Here is a 27285-nt window from a genome sequence, read left to right as displayed (position 1 = left end):
GCTAGCAGTTCAAGAATATTTCACAGTCCCTCTCTCATAGACTTTCTTCTTCTGGAAACTGGAAATTCAATTTCAGAAAATGAGGCAAAGCAAACAAGAATACTTAGAAACCTTCTTTCAAATACTACACTTAAATTTTATTATTTTGCTGCTATGTCAATGCATGCCCCAAGGCTACAGTTTTCAAAAGACATTATAACTTTGGCTTTCATACTACTGCATTCACACAGCATTTTAAAAAGAATATGCACTAAACAAGAAAAAAAGTTGAATTGTTCCGGAAAATTTTCCTACATAAAGGAATCAAAAAAAAGCTATCAGTTTTCTTTAAGACAAAGTCTTACTTTCTCTCCTTTTTTTTTTTTTTTTTTTCCAAGTAGATACTAGATGGCCTATCCAGCCACTGCTCAAGGTTGGAAAAGAGTTGTGTGAAAACAGCTGTCCAACAACTTTTGCACGCATTGAGACTTTGTTTTTAATTCATCTGAAATATGGGTTACTTTTTCAGATCCTTGCATGGGAAGTCAAATTAACACACAAAGTTAAAATCTGTTTCAGGCATTTTATTGTGACTAATTTCAGCAAACTTCACTGTGTTTTCTAAAGAGTGTTAGAAATACAAAAGCCTCATTTGTTAACTTTAATGAAACTTCATTATCAACTGAGAACTTTTGATGTTGTCATCTTCACCAATGGTAACTGTATTTTTATTCTCCTTCAAGTGTTTGCTCTGCCCAATTCCATATCCCATAGTATTTTCTCTTAAAATTTTCAAGTCCCATCAGCTCATTGCACTGAAAGCAGGAATGATCCAAACAAACAGCCACTGAGGATCAAGAGACAGACGAGCCGTGCTTACACGGTAGACTCAAGTGATTTATAAGTGTCACCAGGAAACAGATGATTACTGAAAAGCCACAAAAATCAGAACTCTGAGCATCCATAAAAATAATCTTCATGCGTGTAACTTCAGACCTTATGCTCCCTAGACAATCAATGGCACTCCCCCTTCCTTAACATCTGACTTGACTTCTTCTTACTAAGTATGCAGAGCCCAGAACCAAAACCAGAATACCCTGATCAGAAACCTAAAATTACTTTCCATGAGTATTGCTTTAAGGGTTTAATGTCTGTCAGTTGACTAACACAACTGAGACCCCAGAGAACATCACAAAAGTTATTAATAACTACCTCCAGTGGTTTATGAGCACTATATGCTTGAGAACAAAACAAAGACCACAGAACAAAGGGCCCTCAAAATTCCAATATTGTTGTAGTCTGGGTAACTTTAGAAAAATAGATCACTAAAAGTCATGAAACATATGAAATGAATGACTGGGAACATTTAAGTTACAGAAGCAAGGTTTGCAGAAGGTCCAAACACCAATAAGAGTCAAACATTGTTAATAAAGTTACCGTAGCATGATAATAAAAAAAATACATTGTAATCCCTTTTGTTATAAAAGCATCTACAACAATTCTTCCTTTCTTTGTACCATGACCACCATCCTTACACTGACAAGTATGTGCCAAGGGCAGCAGAGCCAGGGTTCTGCTTAAAGCAGGTGTAACACTTCCGTGATAATGGACCACCTCCAAATAAACCAAGTCCTCCTCCTGAACAGCTCAGTTGAAGCAGAAATGCTAGTTAAAGCTGCACGTAAATCTAAACTTTCGAGAAAGTATACTCAGGGAACTGAAGTCAGACAGAGCAGCAAGTCTGAGTTTTCTCAGAGGTTTATACAAACCTGTCAGATACAATGGTTCAATAAGAAAAGGGATATTTAAGACCATTGTTCTCCTGATGCTTTGATTATGAAATATTTCTAGCCTGTACATTTTTGAAATAATGCTATAAATCATGCTAAAGGAGTATTAAATAGATAATACATCATTTTTGTACATGGAAAGCTATTTGTAATAGGGGAAGCACCAAACAACTGCAAGCATAAAAATAGAGATGCCAATAAAAAAAATACATAGGTAAATGAGCTGAATTCCTTTTGACTGACCCCATCCATGACAGAAAACATCCAGCCTCTGAGATCAGCATCAGGAACATTCAGTCACTGTTAGCTGTATTGAAATCTCGTACAAAGAATAAGGAAACACCAGCGTAAAGTAAATTGCTAATTCCAGCACATCTTCAGAATTTAAAATAAAAATTATTGAGCAAAAAGGAGGAAAATAATTCTCCTCACATAAGGTAACTAAACTTCTCTTAACTCAAGAACAGGTTCCTTCCTATTACAATTTTCTCTCCCTGAGAGCTACCCTGAGCTCAGAGAAGATTTTGTGTTTGATAGAACTATTTACTGTCCATTCAGAATTGTAATTTCTCATTTCTAAAATGAACCCTAAATTACCTGCAGAAAGGAATTAAGGCATGAGATAGCATGACTGAGTTATGGTGACTTAAACTTCTTTAACGGCTTACAAATTGGCCACATCGTGATGATGTGCCCAAAGGTACAATGGCCCCAATACAAAAGCTACTCTGTCCCAGCCAAATTTCAAGGTTCTGTTCTAACACATGACATTACATAGAGGACTAACAGTTTTTTAACGTTGAGGAGTTATGCGTTCTCCCTTTGCCTTGTTCCTGAGAACTGCTGTCACTCGGATAAAGTCTAAAAATGGAAATAAGATTAGCCAATAGCCCACATCTGCCAGGGAAAATTTCAGCCCCAAAATAAATGGAGGTTAGAGGTGCCAAAGATACATTCTGACAGGAAAGGATGGGATGACTTATGGAGAACAGTGGCACAAGACTTTCTGTAACATCAGAAGCATTACAAATAAGAGGAAGAAGGAAGGGGAGATCGTATACAAATATTGATAATGTGTGAGTAGGGCCTGCATAGAGCAGGACTAATGATTTGTTTTCAGCTTGGAGACAAGCAGCCTTCTCAAGTCTCTAAAAACAGTAGGTGCAGGATTTTTCTGGGGTCTGTGTTGCTGTTCCTGTAAACTGGTAACGAAATTTCACTTTTCATTTCATATCCATTTCATTCCATCAGAAAGTATCTGTGCACCGATTCAGCATTTCTTACCTGTGTTCCCATCTCCACTCTCCATCGATGGTTTACTGGTTTCTGACGGATTGTTCATTCTTGAGTCTGCATTGAAACAGAAACAAAGATGAAGTAACACGAGCAAAAAACACACAAACCTATCTATGCTTCCTTGTCCAGGAGACATACAGAACATCTGGGATTTGGTAGGTAGCTTACCCTAATTCAGCTGATTTTATAATAAGAAATGAACAGAAGCAGAACACAATACTGCAACTTCCAAATAAATACTGTTCCAACATTTTTTGTCATTGTGCACATATGCGAAAGCATAGAATTGAAGGAATAAAAGACAGCATGTTGGAAGCCAAGGATAAGTAAAACTTTATTGTAAGTTCAGTGGAACTGAAAAGCAAGAAGGAAAAATAGTTAAAAAGGAAGAAAACTATGAACAGATTCAAAAATACTAGTTCTGACCACCAAGGCCTATATTCTCCTTAAACCCTCCACAAGAAAAAGAAAATTCAGGCAACATAATCAAATAGATACCATTTATGTAATTCTTCATTTTTATTTTACAGGAATGTCACCGATATTATTTGGGATTCCCTATGTATTCATGCAAAAACCTTATGAATATGAAATATTTCTCTTCCTTCTCCCTGTAGATCAACCTATTGAAAAGTCTGCTCTGGACCTGAAAGCTTGTCAGCTGAGTACAGTGCAACAGAGAGGGCCTCTCCAGATGGTAGGCAGAGACTAATGTTTCCATACATAGGAATCCATACAGATGTTCCGCGTACAGCATCAACTCCACAGCTTATTACCCCCTCCTTCCTAGCTACCAACCATAGTGTGTCACATTATTGCAAACCAAATCTATAAAAAGAATCTCAAGACAGACTAGCTCATGAAATGAAGCATAAGCAAATCCTTAAGCACATTCTTCCATTCCCATAGCCCATTAAATACAAATCAAATGACCTCAAAATTAAGTCTTTAACCTCAGGATTTCTGTTGCTTTCTACGTGCTTAAAAAGGTTACCTCTTTCATCAAAGCAGTGATTTCCAAAATACCAGTGGCCTGAAGAGGAATACAGTAACAGCATAAACGCCTGTATCTTTCCCCAGGTATTTCCAAGAGAGCCCAGACTCTTCATTGCTCTGCAGTCTAGGAGAGTTGCAGATGAGAAGCCAGACTATTGCCATGTGCTACCATACCACGTGCTGCTGCCCAGAGGAAACCAGCGCCCTCCTCGGGATATCAGAACCAGGGGCAAGGGCAGAGGAAGGACACACATATGAACCAAACAGAAGACACTTGGGCAGTGTCTGAATGAAAACAGGAGTCACATCAAAGGGCATATTGATTAACTAGATGGGGAAACTAGTTAGAAATGCAGCATATAAGACAGAAAAAGGTAGAAGATGTAACATTTGGAAAGACTCCAGTAAGTATTGTTGTCTTAAGTCTTAAAAAATGTAAATATTTTTAAAACTAATGTAATTTTCCACATAAACAACTACTACAGTGGAACCAAGTGGGGCCTAGAAAATCCAGCGGATTGTAACAAACAGGAACCTGCCTCAAGTTAGTTCAGCCTCTCCAGAGTCTCAACTCTTCTTTGAGAGTTTCTATGGCTATGGATCACATCTTTTAAGTGTCAGCTGTGTGTACACCTGATACCTCAACTGGCCTCAAACATACTCCCTTATAAATGTTACTCTTAGTACAAAGGCAAATGCATTAAACTGCCTTTTGGAACAGGGAGCAAGTGAGGAGAGCCATTCCAGCTGAGCACTCCTGGCCCACATATCAGCAAAGGGCTGAAGTTTTGCCCTGATTTCCACAACCTCTGAGTAGCACATTCAAGATAAGAGTTTGCAGCCTAGAACAGAGCTCTGCTAAGGCTGCAGGTACAGAACCTGCTGCTTCCCAGCTCCTCACGTTGTCATTTTACACATTTGGATAACATCATACACACTCCAGAAGCAGAGAACACAGTTCCACTGACTACACAGGAAATAAGCTTTTTTCATGTTGGTTGACAGCTTAGATGGGGCTTTGAGCAACCTGGTCTGGTGGGAGGTGTCCCTGCCCATGGCAGGGGGTAGGAACTGAGTGGTCTTTAAGGTCCCTTCCAATTTAAACCATTCTGTGATATGCCACTGCCTGCTGATGGGTCTCAAAAAGAAATAAGTTATGGTTTTATTTAGTAGCTATGTGTACCTTGAGTTTTTTGTGGTAACAGCACACTTATTTGAAATGACTATAGGTAACATTCATTTGATAGCATTGATTTAGTTCCTTGACACACGGGTGGCTATTGAACTGTTTTTTGGTTCAGAGAACACTTGAACAGGACACTTCTTTTGGACACAAACATGAAGAGTGCTCATCCAGCAGGAACATGAGCTTACAAGCCCAATATACCCTGCTGTGGAAAGTAGGCTAACTTATGGGGCTGTTTGATGTAGGATCTCTTTTTAAACCCACAGCAGGAGAGCCTGAGCTCATGATAAGACTGATCACAGAAGGGAAGAACAGAGGCTGGGGAATCACCTTTCAACAACATAGGAGCTGCTTGCTGAACACCTTTGTAAAGCTCTTGAAGAAAAGCATGCAGCACCCTGTGCTACTACTTTGTAGCAGAAACCAAAGCACTAGTATCACCAGGAAGGATAGCTATCAACCAATGGCACCTGGAAGGGGACAGGTCTGTCCCCTCAGCAGGAAGCCAAGCTCTGCACTGACTCTTCCCTCTGCACGAGGATGCTCATACAACACATCTTCCTGCATGACAAGCAGGTTGGTTCAAGACAAAGGCAGAATGGTACAGGCCCCTTTCCACAAGGCGAGACATGTTTTTCTGCCAGGCTATAGTGTAAAACCAATCATTTAAAAAAGGGGTTCCAGTGTTTGCTAGTACTAGACATACAAATAAAGTTTACTCAAGTAGCAGAAGTGTGTATAAATGACAAATAATTTATTGTAAGGATTTATCCCTGACAAAGACCTCAAAAGCTGTAATTGTGAAAAAGCAGCAAGTTGGATGAAGAAACATCTTTCTAGTACTGCTCATGTTCAAATGAAGGATAGCATCCATTATTCCACCAGCTGACTGCTACTTGTTCAGTCTGTGGGCCTTCTGCATGTAAAGCATCAAGAACAATGCCGCTATTTCCATTGCAAATGGTATGGCATACATCTGAAGCACAGAACTGCCACCAGCAGAACAGACATATTCCTGCAGGATACGAAACCTACAGATTCATTATCAACAGAGATTTGCTTTATATATATACTCATAAATTCTCTGCTTTAAAGTTAAAAGAATAAAAACATGAAGTGGGCTAAATATATATATATATATATATATATATATATATGTGTGTGTGTGTGTGTGTGTGTGTGTGTGTATGTGTGTGTGTATGTGTGTATATATATATATATATATATAAATAATATATATACATATAATAATAAAAGAAATCATAATGCCCTCACCTTTTCTTCTTCCTTTAGACCTTTCTAGGGTTTCAAATAAAGGCCCTGGGCTACAACTTAGCCAACATCATCTCAAAGTAAACTCCACAGAAGGAAGGATCGAAAGCAGCAGGTGCATGATTGAAATCAAACTCTCAGGAGTGATTCCAGTCAGTACTGCTGCTCTGCTAGCAGCAATGAGCCACGCTTTCGCAGACCCTCAGTAACATTTCAGAAGGCATTTGGAAGAAAGAAGCAGACACCGGACCAACATGGACTACTAGGAACTGTATATGCCTAGCAAAACAAAATCCTAACACAGAATTTCTCTTGCTATATCCTTTCATCCATATGAGTGAAACTGGCTAATACTCCATCACAGCCAGCAAAAATGTTTCACTGATGCACATGGAAATAAAACAAAGTTCAATGTGAGTGCACACACACACACCGAAAACTCAGCTGAAGGTTTAGAGTAGATTTAGAGTAGAAATTCATTTTCAGAAAACCATTTCATGTTCAGAAACAAACATTCATGTGTCTGCTTTAAAATTAAAATAAGAGTGCAAAATTTTAAATTAAAATAAGCGTGCAAAAATGCACTGTTTATGAACATATATAATGCAATTAAAGAAATCAGTATAGTGAAGCTCAGGGAAAGAGCCTTGAAAACAAAATCTATTGCAAAACTAGAATGATCTTTTTTTTGAAAATAACTTAAAAATACATTTAGAAGAAATTATGGCATGCCTGTTCTGTAGTCCTGATGGAATCTCAGCTCAGGAAATACATTATCCCAGTAACCTTAGGCACAGCTTGCAACGGTATCAATGGCAACCACTGTGGACTCCACCTTATTTTCTCTTACGCTTGAAGAACCCTGCTATTACATTAAAAACACACAGATATAATATACATTCTGTTGGGAATGCCTCAGTGCAGCTAGTAAATTCTTTGAGACTGAGACCCCCCTCTTTCTTATTTTAATGCTCTGAAATTTCAGATACACAGACATGCAAGTCAAGTCCTAAGTCTCAATGTCTGTTAAAGGCTAAATGCTTCTCAGATTGAAATCTGAAAAGCAAAAGGTCTGTATTAATATCATCCAAGCACAAGCTTAACTGCAAATTTCTTCAGTGCAGAGGAAAAGAATTCTCCTGGATTGAGGGAAAGTGGGAAAAAAACAACACATTTCCCTGGTATAGATACATACAGTATATACATATCATGCAGCTACTTGCTGCCGATTCACTGGTGAGCTTCAGCCTTGCAAGCACCTTCTCTAGTCTCTGCATATGTGATTAAGCCTCTATGCATAGTCAACCTCACACCCTCTATTTCCATATTAAACGCTTATAAGAAAGAGCTGAGCTGGTACCCACCTAGAACGTAGTCACTGCAGTCCAGCATTGCTGTGGTATCCTCTACAGGTTCAGACAGTCCAAGGAAAGGGAGAATGGCAATTTCTATCAAATCTACACTACTGCTCTCAACGGCACAAGAAAGGGAGTGGGGAGGTGGGGGAAGAAATACAACTTCAGTTACACCATAGCAATCTTCAACTGAACAGGGAAACTTCAGTTGCTCTGTGGAGTTTTAGTCTCTCCTACTAGCTGTGTCTGACATTGTCAAGGCGACTGAAGCGTGAAAAGTTCCCCTTTTTGTAATAAAATAGAAACAAAGATTGCAGCTGGCAGTTTCCATAATGAAGCTTAATCAGTATGCGCCTGATTAGGGCCTTATGCAAATCTCCCCTCGTTAGCACAGCAGCCAGCACTTTGAAGTCCATGAACAATTCATTTGCAGAGTACACTGAAAGCGCTCCCTGCATAATTTAAATCACGGTATAAATATTTATCAGCTCATTTGCATATTAATTGGCAGTGCATGAAGGGAAAAATTATCTCCTGAGTGCCAGCATAATAATTAGGGAACAAAATGAAATTTCTTCCAATAGCTTGGCTTCTCAGCCCTAACTCAAGCACAGTACCACAGGGGAGCAGGGAGGGAAGAGAGACAGAGTTCTGTTAAAATGCCACTGAAATGACATGTACAAATTAGAAACAACTCTACAGACTTAAGCACCTTTAATCTTATTCCTGCTGGCAACAATAACTTCAGTAATAAAGGGGATTTGGAAAAAGCTTTCTACACAATCCAAATAATCCCATGAAAACAATTAGCAAGGTAGAAGCCGAACACAGAGCTGTCAAACTGGTGCTTGCACATCTGTGTGGCGTTTTCCACATCGCAACACGGACTGTCACAAGAAGGTCCTGGGCAGGAAAGAGGAATACCAGGGCAAGGAAGCAGCACAATTCTTTTTAAATGGCTAAAGAGCTTGGTGATTCATTATCTGGTAATCCCTTTGCAACGGCCAAGTTAACAGCAGTGGATGTGTCAAGTATTGTGTAACATTTGACACCCACTAATCTATCCCAAGTGAAATCAAAATAGATTTAGTTTTTTGCTTTCCAATGACTTCCAAGGAAGAAAAAAAAAGCTATTATTAATCCCTTCCACAAGCAAACACAATATAGCTAAACAAAGCTTACTGCAGCGCTACGATTTTTAAAAGGGACATTTTACACCAGGCTTGCAGCTTTGAACCACCCAACGATAATCAGAGCACACTTGCTGCTGTGTCCATAATACGCTGAAGAACTGGGAAATAGGGAAGAGGCTTTGGTCTACGGAGGAGTCAATCCTCTTTTCCAGAAGTGTTCCACAGAATTAAATGTACCAAAGAACTACAATGCTACACTGAACCACTGCAAATAGTTTGATTACCATTCAAATACCAGTGTCCAAAACAGCAAGAACATTTACATCAAAGTGTAACGTGGACATCCCAACACATAGTATTCCATGTTCTGATCAGAAAAAGAAGTGTGATGATCAGTGCTGGGGACTACAGGGTTGGGCCAGATGTTAGTGTGAATTTAAAGATTTATTTTATTTTTTTTAAGCTAGCTGTACTTTTCTTCTCCTCATTTCTGAAGTGAATTCAAGCACCGCCTCTCCAAACAAGAGAGTGCGAGAGAAAAGGGACTTCTCAGTCATCCACTACTGACTGGAATTTATTTCCACGCTTGACCTCTTCTTCTGTTCAGGTTCATATCTCTACTTAACACAAGACGTTCCCCACTATATATTTAACATGAGTGATCTACACTTGAAAAAGATTGCAAGAAGAGAACGTGCTCCTAACCACAGGGAAACAACCATGTGTACCAAATAGCTTTTCCTAATACCTGGTTTCCAACTGTTTTCTAGAGAGTTGCGAGTCCCATCAAGACCTCTGAGGCGCATCACGGTTCACAGACTTTCACTAGACCACGTCCGTCCACACATGCTTTTGGATCACGCTGCGACATAATCCACCTGCTTCATCAGAGGAGGCAGGACACGAATGGTGACACTGGACAAAGCCGGTGCCAGCTCCAGCACTGGCTGAGCCCAGGCAGCCAGCAAGAGGTCAGCAGTGCCGTCCCTGGGACCCTCCTCTAACAGGAGGAGCTGGTCCCACACAGGTGCAGCATCAGAAGTGTGCGAGTGCAGGAAGCGACCGTTAAAGGCAGGCGTGTGTGTAGTGACACGCGATGCGTGGCTAACAGCACGACGGTGAAACAGTAAGCCAAGGCCAGGGAAGGATGTGCCTCAAGCAGGGCTGGCAAGTGCCCTGGAGCACCCCAGTGCTGGACAACAGCCACACTACCAACCTTATGCTGACAGCTAACAAGGAAAAGGCAACCAAGTTTTCTTCCCGTTCTGACTGTGCCGGCCGATATTCCTTAACATACCACCTCAGGCAAACATGCACATTTGAATGTAACTCCCATTGACCTGCTAATTGCAAAGCCACATACTTTGACTATTCAAACTAAACTTGACCAAAAGAAACAGTACTTTCAGTGACCACTTCATTCTTCATAATGTTATCCTGCATTTTATGTAAATTATGAATTTTTGGCAAAAAAAAAAAAAAAAAGCTGTTGTTCCATCTAGGCTGCACTACTCCAACAGTTTATCTGGTAGGCCACGGAAGGAGGCCTGAAGACTGAAGTAGGAAAGCACTCGGGGAAGAACAGCATGGACCACCTGGCCTCAAAACCAATGGCAGAGCACACAACTTTCTGTTTAGGTTCTGCCATGTCGTTGAGTACTTTTTGTGGTGAATTCTCACGTTAAAAGTTACTTAATACCTTGAACCAAAAGTCACACCTGTGGTACCTGCATTTAAACAAAATATCACTCCAGGTCATGCCTTTTCCTCCAAAGGTGCCTCCAGAAAGAGAATGGTGCACACCTTGTGATCATCTGTGGAGAAGTAAAACCCTCTCCATTTCCCACACTGTTAAAGCAATTCTACAACTGCGATATTGATGATTCCTCCCTGCCCCTTGTTCTGTTCATATTCTTCCATAAAAGTAAAGGAACTAAAGCCACTGATGGAGGCAGGTATGGCAAAGGCAGATATTCTTCAGTCAAATACTGCAGAAAGGTTTCAGAAGACTTTCTACCCTTTTTCTCTTTGCTTTTTGAATACCTTCCATACCTTCCCACTTTAAATGTTTTTGCTTCACTGTCACCACCAATTTGTCACTTCATTTACAGGGTCCTAATGATTATACTTGATAGTTTACCCTTTCCAAAAAGTAAGGTATATCTCATTTCCCACTGCAGCTTATGCAGCTCCTGGTTAGACTTGCTTTTGAATCTTTTATTCCTCCTCCCACTTCCTCCATTTATTATGCCCAATTCACTGTAACTGTAAATTCCACAAAATTATTCCCCAATGTAACATATTATAAATAAAATGGTATAAATAGGGAAGGTTGTTATAAACTAGGAGATAAGGATATTTAAACCCTTATCTTCAGGTGCTTTGTTGGTTTTTGGTGTTTTGTTTTTTTTTTTTTTAGGAGGGAAGGCAGGGGGACTACAGAAACAATGCAGAATTAAAGGGATAAAAGGCAAAGTTATTACAACATTCTTTCATTGTAACACCTTTATGGAGAAAAAGCACCTCCATTTTGATATAGGCATGCTTCCATATATTAGTAAAATGTCATTTATTACATGCTCCCAATGACAGCTAGGAAATTTCTGCCACTAGGCAGCTCTGTGACAAGCGTGACCTTTGTAAACTTCCCGACATGATTTCTGATGGAACATGGCAAGATTACCCAATAAACCAACAGCACATTATTACACTGTTGTACAGTGTACTTGGAACAAAACATGGTATTAATCACAACATATTAGCATTCTGCCTTCATTACTGCATCAGTGTCTAGTATATTTTACTGTGAAGAACCACTGAAGAAGACTGGTAACAAAAGCATTCACAATGGTGCATGACTTAGCACTCCAACACACACTGGATACACTTGGAGCACGGCTGCTTTCTATGCATCCTGCCAACCAAGACCAGTAGATGCAGCTACCTCTAGTCTGACATTACACAGAGCTACTACATTTTAACTCGAGACATTTCCAAGTCTCTGTTCCACAAACTAAATGAAACCCAATAAAAGTTTCAAACAACTCCAATGTGCTATTAAAAAAATAAAAAATCACGTACTTCAAAAATAAACTGTGATTAAAGTTGGCACAATCCTCTTAGGGTAATTACAGACAGACAGACAGCAGCCTGTTCGTAGTTAGAGCTGCAAACTAAGCTCTAATTTTAGCCACCACCTTTGACTTTGGCTAACAAAATTGATTTTATCTGAAAATTGCTGTTTGCTCTGAAAGCCAAAGAGCAGTTTTCTGGAAAAGTCTAATAAAATTGGCCTGTTTTAGAATTACAGGTCATTATACAATTACTATGAACTGGAATTTCAGTCTACATCTAATTTGACTTCTCTCTCTAACTCAAATCGTAACTATCCTTTCAAACTTTCCATTGCAAAGTGTCTTTCATAATTCTCTCACATACCTTTTTTGAAGGCTATTAAGTACAGAGACAGCAAACCATAAATGCTAATTCATCTTATCAGTGCAGGACAGCAGACATTCATAAGCACCTGACACATTAATATAAAGGGTTTCATTTGTGCATTTAAAAATCTCACTTATTTTTGTCCTCAGATGATAGTAGCTATAATGGTTTAAGTCATTTTTATGGTAAGAGAACTGTGGTCATGAGAGACTCATAGTACAGTACCACCTTATGGGGAGGGGAAAAAAAACAGGGCGAGTAGTCATGGAGGCAGAAGAGAAATTAAACACACTTAATTCAAAAGTCACAGTATTAAAGCTTAGTTTGCTTGCAACAGCTATATTTGAAACTCATGTCTGATACTGTCATCCCAGTGCATCATCTCAACAGTTTTGCCCTCCCCTTAAGCCATAGCTTACAAGAATGGATCCATATAACATCTACATACAAGTTTCTGTTTCATTTTGATTGTTTTCTTTTCAGGAAGAAAGGATATAAATTCAGTGCAAGTTTAATAATTCTGTAGTACAGACAACCCTTTGTGTTCAAAACCACACCTTCAATCCACAAGTCGTAACATTTTCTTCAAAAGCATGGAATACTTGGAAGACCAGCAAACATTAGATCTTCACGTTTTCTGATTTAAGAACTCATGTTTCACTCATATCATGCTTTCAAGGTTTTCATCACCATCACATAACGGCTTCAGACAGTTTTATTTATTTTTATACTGAGCACTACATCATAAGCACTGGCTCCAGGAACTTAATTCAAAAAAAGAAGTGTGCCCTACCGCACATTTGAGAACAAATTTGTGTTATTTAACTAGGATGCTGAATTTGCCATAGAGCTGTTGCACAGTTGCACTTTTGAATAGTTGCAGGAAAACACTAACTAAAAATAGCATGAAAAAGAGCAAATCATGCTTGGATTCTGCCACGCTTGGTATGGATCCATAACATTAGAATTGATGTTCATTCCTCTACTACATTTACACATGGTACTTTCCATGTGCAGCATTCCAAAGTTATGCAGAAATTTTTAAAGTCTGTCAAACCATTTTTTAAATGTAAATATTTGAAGGGAGACACCTGTTTGAGTTTTTACTCACATATATCTAGGTCTTGCCTTCCTTTAAAATTGCTGTTTTGTCCAATTTGAAATACTTCACGCTGACAAATATTAAAACACCCGGAGCAGGTGCATATTGTTTAACTAGTGAAGTTTTCTTATTATTTCATTACAAGTTTTCACACCCTACATTGCTTTTCAGAGAAGTACTACAGGACACCAAGTAGGGGAAGACTGAAACAAAGACTGATGTGAAGTTACATGAACAAAACACAAGGGAGGGCTGAAGAACACTATCAGTAGAACTTCAGAATTTAATGAATAAAAAAAGGAAGCAGTCCAAGGGCACAGATCTGCATCACAGCAGTACTGAAACTAAGGAAAAAAACAGCCTTGCATGCTTTTGAAAGCTTGCATGGTTTTATGGTATGCATGCAGTAGCTTGTGCGATCTGGAGAACCTGGAGCACTCCCACCCTGGCAGTGTGAGGAGCAGGGTGACTTGGCTTCCCTTCCCTTGCCAGGAAAGCCAGCCCATGCTCACATATCCCCTGGGGCTCACACCAGCTTCCAGAGCACATCCCACAGTGGTCGTTTCTACTAGCCACGTGCTGGGATGACATTTATTGGAATGCATCTGCCATACGTGCAGTGGCTGCTGAAACCACTGTGCATGTGTTTGAATGGACTATATAATAAACAGCTCATGCTGTGTCATGGCACCCTTACTATTCTGCCCTGCATCTGCCCTACATCCCAAACAAGGAAGATAGCAAAACAATTTACAATATCGAATGTTATGCCAATACACATTAAAAAAACAAGCATTTGAGTAAAAGACTGGAATACGTAAATCACAACACAATTGATTTGTCTGGCAATATATGAACACTGCTTATGCTAAGTCCAACTACTGAACTCTAATATTTGTCTTAGCGGTCCTCTGACCTGTTGTATTTATGAAATAGCACTGCATGTGCATTCCAAAAGCATTACATTTGCCTCCCCATGCCCACACATAGCAGGGACAGGCACTCAGAAGTGAAACACATTATTTTTAAACTCACCTGTAAATCAAAACATAATGCATTATACAAACATGCTGTTTCTCTGTTCTCCGCTTTGATAAAGTAGCAATTACTAGTCTAGCTTGATGAATAGGGGCTCTACAAAGAATAGACTAATTCAATATATAACTTAACCATACAATTCGGCTCAATTCAAATCCCAGAGCCTCCACACTACCTGTCATTAAATACACTACAGTTCACTCTCAAAATACATAAATCAAAGTCACCAGTTTAAGTTTATTATGATTGCTGCTGGAGCCAAGCGGATACATCAAGATCAGCCGCAGAGGTGGTATTTAGCTCTAGTTAGCATTCGGAGTGTTTGACAAACAAATTAATAGAAAAAAGCCCATGCAAAACATCTACAGATCATGGTATGAACTGAAGTTGCACCACCGTTACTACGATCTTTTGCAGAAGCTGCTTTTGCTCTCTTTTCCTTAATAGCTATCTCAAATCTGAAGCAGGATATTGCCTTAGTGCCCTTAACACATTAATCCAGACACTATTAACACCTGTAGTAGGAACTACGAGGTATGTCATGAGAATGCTACTTTCTGAAGCTTAAATTATTTGATCTTAAAGAGGAAAAGGCCAAATTGCAGACAAGCTGCTTTGTATCTTACAAATTTAACAAAAACCTGCAAGATGCAAGGTCCAAAAGAAGCAACAGAGCTATTCACACTGCAGACACTGATTCCATCCACCCGCAAACCTACTGAGCATCTATCGTTTTGGCTGGTCAGAGGTAGCATAAGATGGAATTTACTATCAACCAAAAAGATTTACGGGGCACCTGGGTCTTTAATTTATAATTTAGGAACAGTAGAAAGTGAAAACCTCACCATAACTACACATACGGAGTATTATCTGCATCATCTACATCAACTCTTCCAGGAAACGCTCACAAGCACAGTTTTGCCAGTTTTAGCAGCTATGCTAAAGCAGATAAGACATTGATTAGCTTTTCCAGGAAATAACCACAAGAACAGTTTCACTAGCAGTAATGCTGCAGGGCATGCAGTAGCACTACCACCTGCGGCTACGTTTGCAGAGGATTTGCTGGGAAGATGTGCACGTTTTCTTTACATGCACATAGACACAACTGAAGAAAGGAATGTGATATTTATTTCTAGAGCAAACTGTAGCAGAAAAACTTTTCTGAACTGTCCCAGTTTCTGTAACCTGGTTTTGATTGGAATCATTCATTGACAGATACAGAATCCTCTCCAAAGAGATTCATGATCTAGTCCCAAATTACATGGTAGAAGAAGTCAACTGAACAAATTAAGTCAAAAGAAGCAACATCAAAATTTAAAAATTGATACCCAAAAGATTCATTTATTCCTCAATAAAACACACTTCCTACGAGCACCAAAAATTAAGAATTGGACACCAAATTTAGGATCTCATGTAAATGTGAGCAGGCACTTACAGAGGGCCATGGGACACAAGTGCTGAGTCAGCAGAGGCAGCTGCAGCCCCTTTCATCCCCACCGCTCTGCTGCCTCCTTGCTTGTGCTGCCATGCAGGGAACTACACAAGAGAATTGATCCGTGTTAAAACTAATCCAACCACAAGGAGAAAACACTAACCCAGCTCAGTTTCTTATAATCCATGGGGAAAAATGTTTACCCCATTGAAGTGCAAAGGCAGCACGGAGGCAGAAACGAACAACCAGGAATCAGGCAGGACTGCTTCAGCAGCAGCAGTATTAGCTTAAAACTTTCACTGGCTACAGCTTAAATCCACTTGTATGTTATATTTTGGGTTTGAGCTCTATCACACAACTTACAACTTCGGCAAACAGAAGAAATCAACGTCTCACAACAGCTACTATTTCCTCTTTGGGATGCTGACTCTCAGCCGTAATGCTGATGACTCAACCCGTTAGTGTACTCACACATGCACGCACCGTTCCAATGCCACTCTTCAGTAGATACTTTTTGATTTCTGGTCTCCCCACATACACCACTTCCACACTCAAAAATAGAAACTCAATTAGTACACTGTAAGACTTAACTACTTAAACATTTTTTTCTAAATTTTTTCAGATGTGTTGCAGAAAACATTAGAACTAAAAGGTTTAAAAATTGAGAAAATGGGATGTGCTGACAAATAACTAACAGAGAAAGAAGCAGAGAAACATCTGCAATTACACCAGCAAGACTTTAGTTAGACCTTGCTTAGAATGCTAAACCCCAAATTCAAGAAACTGCTTTGAAGAATTTTGAAAGATACTAATTAACTAATTCGACAGCATCATTACAGTCTAAAAACCTGGATCTTCAAGGGAGAATGGGAACAATCTGATCTATGCTGATGTTACCTGATTTAAGAACAGAACATTTACAGGCAGGCAGCCACCCATAATCCCTCAGATTTTTATTAATTTATTATTAAGCATTGAGGTTCTCCCATATTTCTCAAGGCTTCCACTGCCACTGTTCTACAAAGAGTTTACATGCTCCAGTAAGGCATTCCTGCAGCAAGGTACCAAGGAAGTCTGCCAGTTCTGTGGTACGAAAACAAGAGCAGGTGAAAACTGAAACCAGCGGAGGAAATAGCACGAAGAGCACGTCAGCATACAGTGCTGTTTTAATCACTTTGTCCGGTCTTGGTCAACAGGCAAGTTGATGTAGCAAGAATGAACAAGAAAGAAGCAAAGTACTTATGTGCCAGGACGTCATAATCCACAGAAATCCAGCTACAAACAGCCTGAAAGCTGCTAGCTGACCACTGCTGCTGACTTGAATGAAAATTGTTCCGCAGCCTTCTTAGGAAGTCGTCACAGTCATCGCTGGAAGAAGAGCAATTTCAGTGTTCAGGAAAAAAAGCCAGGCTAAGCTCTCCAGCAACACAATATTACACTGACATTTTAATATCGCACTGACCTGAACTAACATGCCAGCTTACAAGAATGACCTGTGTTGCATTTTGCCTTCCTAATCCCTCACCATCACCAAGTAATTATTCATTACATATGAATAATTGCTAAATAATAATACTAAAAAAGTTTGCAAATTCACCGAGATTTACTAAGTTAGAGGCATTAACACCAGAAGCCCCCTGTGCCATTAAATTTCCAACAAGCCTCACAACAAAACGCATGAAAGGCTACGAAATTCAGAGCCCTGCATGAGTCTGCAAGAACCACAAATAAGAGCAGCTTTGCTGTCCAAAGTGTCAGTCTCCAAATGACAAGCCCTTTCTGCCTGCCTACTGGCTAGTCTACACTCCTTTTTTCTTCTTTTGAATTTTCCCCAACTTAAATTGAATGCAAATAAGCCAGGTGTGGTCCCCAGAGCAGTAATCTGCAGATAGTCCCCACCGAGTTCCCATAGCAACTTGCACAGCTGGCCATGAGAAAGAGGTTGTATCTGCTTCATTTTGGCTACAGTTTAAACACTCAGCAAGCAAAACACCAATTATGGCATCCTGTAAAGGAAACATCTACTAAAAAGCACATCCATTTTGCCTTGATTAATACAGGAAAATAAAAGTATGGATACGCTCCGAAGTTCAGCAGCCGCTCAGCATGCAAAATGAATATCTGCTATTTACAGAACAGGAGGCAATGTCTGCAAAGGAAATGGCTTTTCTCTTCTGCTGCAAGGTACTGAAGTTTAAGAAACACTACACCACTCAGAAAACGCCTGTCATCCTGCAAATTGTAATCAAGAAAACGCAGCAGAAAGAGACAAAAGATAAATACAACTCCTGCAGATCAAGTTATAGGTCCTCCACAAGACAATGGCTCTCCTAAGTACTTTTTAGGTATTTCCAGTTTTAATTATATTCTTTCTGTCTCAGCTTGCTAAGTCCCCATCTACAGACACAGCTCTCCTGTGACTGACAACAAGAGAGAGTGGAAGACTTGTAGGTAAGGAACGCAGTTTGTTGCTTACAAGCACGTATCCTATCTTCTGCTCATCACCCTCCTTCCTGCACCCTGCACGTGTAGCTCACTGCTCCTGCCTACGCCCACACCTCTGCTCCTGGTTGCTTCCCCCAGCCTCTCACCACGTCCCCATGGGCTAACCCAGGGGCAGAAGGCCAGAGGCGCACCTGAAGCTGCAGGGAGTTGACTGGCCATACGAATGTACCTACCTGCTGGTCAGCTGAGCAGACAAGCAGCAAAGGTAAGGACTGTGCTCTGTGCTTTGCCTTTAACATCGTCACGCACAGGACATCTCCCTGCTACTGGGTCTGTCACAAAAAGCTGATATTTAGGTGAAAGTGCAAAAACACAGAAGGCACATAAGACATCTTCCTCCCCCCCAACGTTCTTTCTCCCACAGATTACAATTCAGACTCGTTGGGGCAGTGGATGTTTATCAACACTGAGCAATCCTCGTGGGATTTTTCTCCCCCATGAATCTTTTCAACATTCCTTTGAGTCCATGTAAACTTTTAGGAGCCATCCTGCAGCAATAAGTCCCATAGCATAAGCACATGCTGAAGACCTTCCTCTGTTATTTTTTTCATGTTTTCTTCTGCAGCATCACTCCATTCCCCTAATTCTTGCACAAAGCTGACAATCTCTAGCCTACACAGACATCCATAAAAGTGGGAATGGCCTCCTCGCAACGATCCCCAATGCTGCTTTCTGCATTTTTTTTCATGTAGGGGGAGAAGAGCTATGCAGAACAACATAGCATTAACAGTCCATGACACAACACTTTTTTTCTAATTTTGCTCTGCACTTTGTTCTTTTCCTGGTGAAGTCCTGGCATTCAATTTGCTTTTTGGCTACTCTTGAGCACAAAAATATAACAGGCATTTCCATGAGAAATCGTACTATGAAAGATCTTGCACCTGGAGCAGGAAGAGTGCTTATCCTACACCATACTTAGGATCCTCTCTCTGACTTTTTCATCACTTTCATGAAAGCTACAGGAGCTTGGTATCATTGAAATACCATTTCTTTAATTTGGTTTCAATTGGCCAATTCCTTGAGGGAGAGCTGAAAGAAACAGTTGGACAGAAATGACACAAGCCTCTCTTTCCTTAGAAAATCTGGCTAAATATAAAAATAACAACATGATGCTTATTTATTTCTGAAGAGTAGGCTGTTGATAGAAATAGACTCAATATCAGTCAGTTCCGTTTGTGCTGACTTCTCAGAACGCCTGTCCTTGTACCTTGTTTAACCCTCTGTCTACAAGAGATCTCTCTTTTTCAAGAAGATAAAGGCAAGCTCACCCAGGAACATTCAGCTTGTAAACATATGAGGGGCACTGTTATGCTAGCCATCTTATATAAGATTAGGCATTTATGTGTAAAAGGGAAATAAGCAAACAGAAACAGTTTAATGTATAGCTAACTTCCAGGGTACACATTTTATTCATTCATCCATCAACATACATAAAGCACTGTAAAGCTATGAACTTCACCTGTTACTTCACCTGTGGGAACTATCCTTCATCCATCAAACCTGAAAGCTTAAGCTCATTTGCTTAAGTAGTTTGAGTTTTCCTTCTCTACCCTTTCTGCATTCCCTTCCAAATTTCTTTTCAGACTAATCAGCAGCACTTCAAAGGAACAGCTGAGCTGGTGGCATTAAAATGACCAGGGAAACACACAAAGCTTTAACAGGGTACAACCACTGAGCAAGTGAAACATGCCATTTAGTGTTAAAAATGACTGCAAGCCCACTCAATTGAAAGAAATCATGATTCACTAGGGGTGTGATTTGTATTTCTATTCCCATATAGGCCTGGCACAGTTTGCACTTCTAGAACCAAACACCGTATTATTGTTAACAGTCCATCTTAGATTAATAAAAGGCAAAGAATTAAAACCTGAAGTCTTTTGGTCTGTATTGCAAACAACAGGCATATACATTTTACAGAGAGAACTGAGATGGGCTTAAAGATGGCAGAGTCTGGAATTTGCGAATGTGAAAACTCAATAGATTCTGCACTGGAAACAGAAATGGCATTTTAAAAAAATACAGTACCAGTTAATACTGGTATAACAAAAGTATTTAATGTCAGGTGTTAAGGAGAAGACACTCCAAATGAAGTTACAGGTATGCACACACACAAATACACAATCTGACTCAGATGTATCTTTTCTACAATGAAGAGGCAGGTTTTGGAAATCTCAAAACCACAAAATATTTAAGCACACATTGATTCTGTTCTCTACAGCTCTTATCTCTGCTGCAAGTTTCTATTTGTGAAAGTTGATGCATGGTGAGGATAAACTTGCAGTGAAATTGCCTATGTGTGATTACAGTGTCACTTAGCCAGATCGGCACTTATAAACAAGTCAGGTGAGGGGGTAGATGCAGTTCTGGAAAAGGCAAGAGGGTGGACTGAAGGCTTTCACTTCTGAAAAGTCTTGGAGACAAGCACAACATTTTTGAAACATTAAGCTCTCCTGTCTAACTCAGGCCTCAACTACCAGGTGATAGGAATTATACGAACGATAGCGTACCCTCGGTATAACACTCCAAGAGATGGAGCTCCATTTTCTTAGCTTCAGCTACAAACTTGAGGCCCCCCCACACCTTTTTTTTTTTTTTTTAATATATAAATAAAAGGCACGTGTCAAGACTAAAATCACCCAGAATCAGCTTCCAGCAACTGGGTCTTGTCATACACCTTCGGCTGGTTAATGAGGCTTCCTTAAACTGAAGTCCCCTTACATATTGTGAGCACGTTGCTTGCTCTAACTTGGGTTAATCAAAGATTCTGAATTTTAGAACAGCTTATCAAACTGAATTTAACTCTGAACACATCACAACTCTTCTCAAAAGCATCTTTCTTTTGCTAGCAACTTTTCTAGTACTACAAATCTCCTATTACCAACCTAAGTGGTGGTATACCAGTCTAAACATTCCCAAATTGTAATTTATCACAATTCAATTCATATTTAGAGTCCACATGCTTCAGAGCACAGGCTTTTCCAGAAGTGGAATCTACATGTCTTCCACTGTACGTTTTGCGAGCACTATTGAGGCTAAATTAAAATACCTGGTTTGTTTCCCAGAAAGACTGGTGAATCTTAGATCCCATTTTAGTAACTGATCTGATATCTGTAACTCCACCCAGTGGCATTTGAATCCTCTGAAAAACTTGACCATTTCTATATTTCTTCCTGATCACTGGCAGATACAGAAGAGTACTTACCCAAGAAAAAGACATAGCTAGTAGATTCTGACTCTCCATTAACAACTACATTGGATTTTTCAGTTATCCTGTCCTTAATCCTTTTAGTACGTGTTCCTATTGATTTTGTATCACTTTAATTTGTTAATCAATACAGCAAGCCATTCTAAATCAAATGTATTATAAAAGAGTGTATTTTATCAATATAATTACAAAACAAAGCTTTAATCTTAACAAGGAATGAAAAAGCTTACAGCAAATTCATCTGACAAGACCTTCTCTCCTACCCCAGAAAAATCATATATATTGACATGAGATAATTTTTGATCAATAAAAATAATCTAGTCTCTCAAGTAAGTGCAACTGGCTTCTAGTCTTTGAAATGAACCTGCACATTTTTCACATTATTGACCCACTCGTTTTTCCCACCACCTCTCTGCAGCTTCCTCGACAATTTTAGATTTACTGAAATGTAAGATCAACAAATTAGAGAGATTTCCTTCCAGTCACTGTAAATTACTAAATGCAAACTGACTCATGCTGCAGATTTTAGAAATCCAGCTCAGATATAGCCTGAAACATTCCCCCCTCTTTCTGTATTCATTTACTTTGAGAACAGCATTTTATCTCCATTTTTAGGAAACACTTAAGGCCACTCAGAAGCAGGTAGGTATCCAACAACGCTCAAAGCCTGCATTCTCACTCATGACCCTGATGTTACAGAGTTAAGAACCTGTATAACCTTTTCCTTATCAGCAAACACGGTAGTTTTCAGTCATGCCAGCTCCAATCAGCAAGTTTAATGGGGAGAGGGGGGAAAAATCTCTTCAGAAAACAGGTTTGGAAGTCTGCAAATTGCCAGCTATCTGAGGTATAATGCAGGCTCACCCTCGCACGTTTCAGCAAGTGCCTGCAGACCGCAGCTCCACAGGCTGGTCAGTCAACCTAACAGCTCACTACCACCAGTGGGGGGGGGAAATAAGAAGCCTAAAGAAGCCTATATCTTTTTTTTTTTTTTTTTGTCCTCCAACTTGGTTTTGGTTGGTGGGTTGGGTTGTTCTGGTGTTTGGAGGCAGGGGGAGAAGCGCTGCTCCTTTCAACAGCAAGCTGCTGCGGTGGTTCACTTTGCCTCATGAAATCCTATCTGCAGAAATATTCATCCTTTATCAGTGACACCCAACTGAGGGTTATATGTAAATTCTGCAACAGAGGCATTTACTTGCATTGCTTGAGCTTTATCAGCTTACTCAATACAAGCAGGAAAAGCAGATTAGGGTATTATTCTAAACAATTCTTTATGCACTTGTATTCTGATAGCTCAAGAAAGGCAGACATTGTAATTCTGTATGACCGCATCAGACAACGTATTCCAAACCACGCCTGTCCTCCTTATTTGCCAACCAGGACATGACCACTTTGGAGAGAAAACACAGGCTGCTGCTTCCACAGGGCAGCAGGTAGCAGACTGATGAAGCTGTAGCTGGGACTTCATCTCCCAAACCACCAGAAAGGTAACTGAAGACCAAACACCTAGCTGGACTGCTCTACCTCATCCATGGGAAAAGGGGAAGGGAGCCATTTAAAGAACTTACCATATTTTATTTTTCATTGAATTATTGTTATTTTTAATCTATAGCATCCCTTTAAATAGCAGTGTACGGGCAATTGACCATCATGCAAGTCCTGTTGATGTTAAGTATGTACCAGGTAGGAGATGGACACCTTAAATGAGCCAGCATCTCTGAACTTATTCTTGATTTCCCTTATTTTTACATTATTAAAAATATCAGCCATCAGTATTTGCATATTTCACTGAGTTCTGCATATCTCAGACTGCTTGGCTGCAATAGTCAACAGCCAGGCTCCACGGTCTGAAAGCTCCTTTGAACAGTGTCCCTTGCAATTTCTCTTTTAAATTTTACTTCATGGTGCAAGTTGGAACCTTACAGCATTACTTCAGCTTACAACTGATTTGTCCTACCTTTGTAATAAATCATCAGTTTGACTACTAAAATTTTTTTTGTCCTGCCCAACTACAGAAACACGCACATCACATTTTATTGCCGAGTAGCTCACCTTATTGTTTTTTAATAGAGATTTTTAGTAATCTTTTAAGATAACCACACATGAAATGAGAGGTACGTTCACTTCTAAGTCATGCACCTGCTATTTTAGCTGTGCTGTTAAAATTCTCTAAGTGATAATGTTAACAGCACCGACCTCCCCAGCATTGATTTTGCCTTTCATGTGCTCCTCCTCACTTACAATTTTCATCATACACCCCTGCTGCAAGTAATCATCCTTGCTATTTCTTTGTCAGGTTTCTGGTTCCACTTTGATTACAGCAGACCCTGTACTTTCTCCAGAGGCTCTCTCGTCTGGAAAGAGATCTTGTGCATAGCAAAATTTAAACTTTGCTTCCTTAAGCCGTCTTTCCAGCTACACATTAACATTCAAATCAACAGGTAAAATCTGTTTAAACAGTCATAAGAACCTGTTGCAGAGAGATGGTTCACCTACCTTAAAACTTGCCTGATAAATACTAGGTGCAAGAAACCTCACAGTGGACACCCATGGAATAGCCTACTTATCAGAGAAGTTTCTTCCTAATCCCCTTTAGTTAGCATGTTATTTGTTCCCTGTTGTATAATGGTTTTTCAATTCTTTACAAAGGCTTTACAAAGCTTTCATTTAACCTAACATAATGTACTGTAAATGAATAATCCCCTTTCTTTCCTGATCCTGTTAATCTTTTGGCCTCAGTTACATCTCACAGCAGTGAGATGCAAATGTTAATTATGCAAGAAGTATAAGATCTGTATTTTGATTTCCATCTGTCCAATACAAGTCCGGCACAAGAGGCAGATAACTGAGTGCTTTCCTATCACCATGGGAACGTGATTGCCAGGAACACACCAAGCACAACATCTCATATTGACTCCCAGAAGCCCCAGTCAAGTACCTTCTATCCATTAGAGCCTCCTTTATCTCTTTTGTTGATTCATATTTTTCACCAACTCCTGATTATTCCCACTGTAGCTCACTCTTCCTGAGGACTGAAGAAACACCGCCTTATTCTGACTCATGTAATATTTCCCGCTTGATAGAGTTATGGCTGTCAATTATCTCATCTACATAATTTATGTGAATGCAGAAGTACCTGAAGCATTTTATTGGTGTGGCAGCAGAAACAACCTAAATTGACAAAGCTGCAGTTGCATCCCCCTCTTTCCCTGGTCATATCTTGTTCAGCGTGATACCAGCACTCAACCGACACCCCCCAGTTAGCAAGTTTTATGACAAGTTTCATGAGTTCAGAGAACTGGACAGCAGAAGCTTAACCCTCCTGAAAAACAATTTCTACCTACTCAGCCCCCTAACCTGGATGACTCCGGTGTTAAGACAAGTGCATTGGAGCAAATGCTACTGAGGGTGGGACTGAACAGAAGTCTAGTTTGGTTTGAGTTGTTGTTTAAATCACAGCCTCACATTACATTTAGATATCATAATGAATTCAATCTAACAGTATCCACTACTGGAACAGAAGGTTCTCCTCTTCTTTCCTTCCTCCAGTCACAACATGGTGGCTCTACCTCTGCCCTCACACTGGAGGCACAGTATGTTGACTTAACTATGTGTAGAACCACAATTCAGTACATAGACTCCTCCTTCTGAAACAGCAGCGTATGGTTATACTGTAAGGTCTGTAAAGAATGATGTTGTAAATGGATATACATAGGAGTCACCATCACACATCCATAGTTCAGAGCAGGTGCTGCTGGTAGCCAATTGCTACCTTCTTTGGTACACTAACAGCAGTACATTGTAAAGTTAGCTTTCCTCTCAAGCAAAAGCACTGGACTGTGATCACCTCAAGTCTCACACTGCAAAACACACTTGCACTCTTATGTTCTGAGCTTTCTTCACCTACAAGGCAACATGCAAAAACTAATACATCGAACAGAGCCAAGAGAAAGCCACAGCCACATCAAGACATTTTATCAACACTGACTCAGGACAGTTGAAGCAGTGTTCATCTCTTAGAATTACTAGTTAGATGGTATTGATCAACAGCTGAAAGATAAGCATGCTCAAGATCAGTTGATATACTGCTCTGACTGCAAAAGAAAAAAACACACAAGGTTGAGTTCTGTCAACTCTTTCTACTGATGGAGAGTGAAAAGACATCCTGAAACTCCTCCTTCTTCTGTGTTGTTTCTACTTCCCACCCTGGTAATGAGGAACAAGATGACAGAGCCCAAGCCATAGAAATATTTGTCTTGGGTTGAACCAAGATCTGATACATATAATATTCTAAAGGAGAAAGCTAAAAAAGCTGACACAGCACTGCTCAGCTTCAGGGTTTTCCTTAAACTCTCAGTCTATTTGCACTTTAACAGAAATAAAGCCTTCAAGAAAATATAGGTGGCTAAATATCGTTCTCATATTTTGCTCAAGTTATACAAAGCTTTTCCCCCTCAAAACGATGCAAGACAGAAGCGTTAAGAAAACACAGGCAGTATCAATGTAATTCAGCGGGCAATCAAACTAGCAAAGGTTCTTTTCTAAAGTACTTGCCTCTTGCAGTTTTCTCTCCAACCAGATTATGACTAAAGTAAGAGCTTGTCCCTTTTGGTACATCAGGGACTCCACCTACAAAAAAGCTGTTCTACGTGTCCTCATTTCCAGAAAAGTTTAAATCCGCATCACCCCAGAACAAGAACCCATGTGGCAGAGAAGCAATCTTTTTGGCAAGCGTTTCTTTTGGCAACTGTGTCTCCTGCAACACATTCCATGCCCTTGCATTTGCTTCCACCCCTGCTCTACTCCCTCGGTTGTGCCCGTGTGATTGCTTGTATTGCCTCCCAGGAGCAGGATTAAAGAATTGATCCAGGTTGAAAGTAACTGTACAGTTCACCATACAGAAGAGTTGTCTACCCGAAGGGCACGTTCTATAAATACTCACTATAGATTAAGGATGAGGTTCTGATTTCATGAGCTTTTCCTGCAATAAGCGTGTTTATAAAAGACGACTTCTCTGCATTAATGTTCTGATAATTGATGAGACCTCCATTAGTACTGAATTCTTTTCCTTCTTTGGAGCATTAGCAGAATTTCTTCTGTCTGACCACCTACTACAAAGTGCTTTAGAAACCAGTTGCCTCCTTGAGACATCCACGCCCCTGTCATATGTAAGCAAGTGGACAAGTGATAGAAAAAGGTGTAAGAGAAAAGATTTGATCGTGTTGACTGCTGATCCCAGCTTTCTTTGGAAGCCAGGCTTAAAGATACTCTGCAAAAAAAAAAATAAATCCTGTCAAAGTGAGGTTTAATAAAGCTTACACAAGCTTTCAGTATCATATTTAAATTAGAGCTTGTAAACAGGTTAACAAAAATATACTCCCACATAAAAAAATCTCTTGTCAATACATCATTTTTCCTCGCCACCTGGAAGCTACGTAAAGGCATAATCACTCTGATCTTAAATCTCATTTTGTTCTCTCCCACTCTATAAACACACTGCGTATTCCATAACCACTCACCCTCAATTTGTGGGACAAGCCACTCTTATATCTACC

General features: G+C 39.8%; 1 protein-coding gene across 4 annotated transcripts in view; it reads right to left on the bottom strand.

Annotated features, from left to right (window-relative positions):
- POU2F1 (POU class 2 homeobox 1) overlaps positions 1 to 27285 on the bottom strand; it is a gene marked incomplete at its 5' end in the record, with an annotated part of 105450 nt that overhangs the window by 41319 nt on the left and 36846 nt on the right. For 3 of the 4 annotated variants that reach the window (XM_082772293.1, XM_082772295.1, XM_082772296.1), the window contains one exon: positions 3054 to 3119. In XM_082772293.1, the coding sequence (XP_082628419.1) occupies positions 3054 to 3119 (66 nt within the window). Of the gene's footprint in view, positions 1 to 3053; positions 3120 to 7883; positions 8032 to 27285 lie in introns of those variants that run through there. The other variant, XM_082772294.1, reaches the window with a different exon arrangement.

Source organism: Aythya marila (assembly GCF_965140915.1).
Source record: "Aythya marila genome assembly, chromosome: 1".
NCBI classification, from domain to species: Eukaryota; Metazoa; Chordata; class Aves; order Anseriformes; family Anatidae; genus Aythya; species Aythya marila.
The sequence above is the reverse complement of the archived record's forward strand: the minus strand, read 5'-3'. Positions and strand labels throughout refer to the sequence as shown.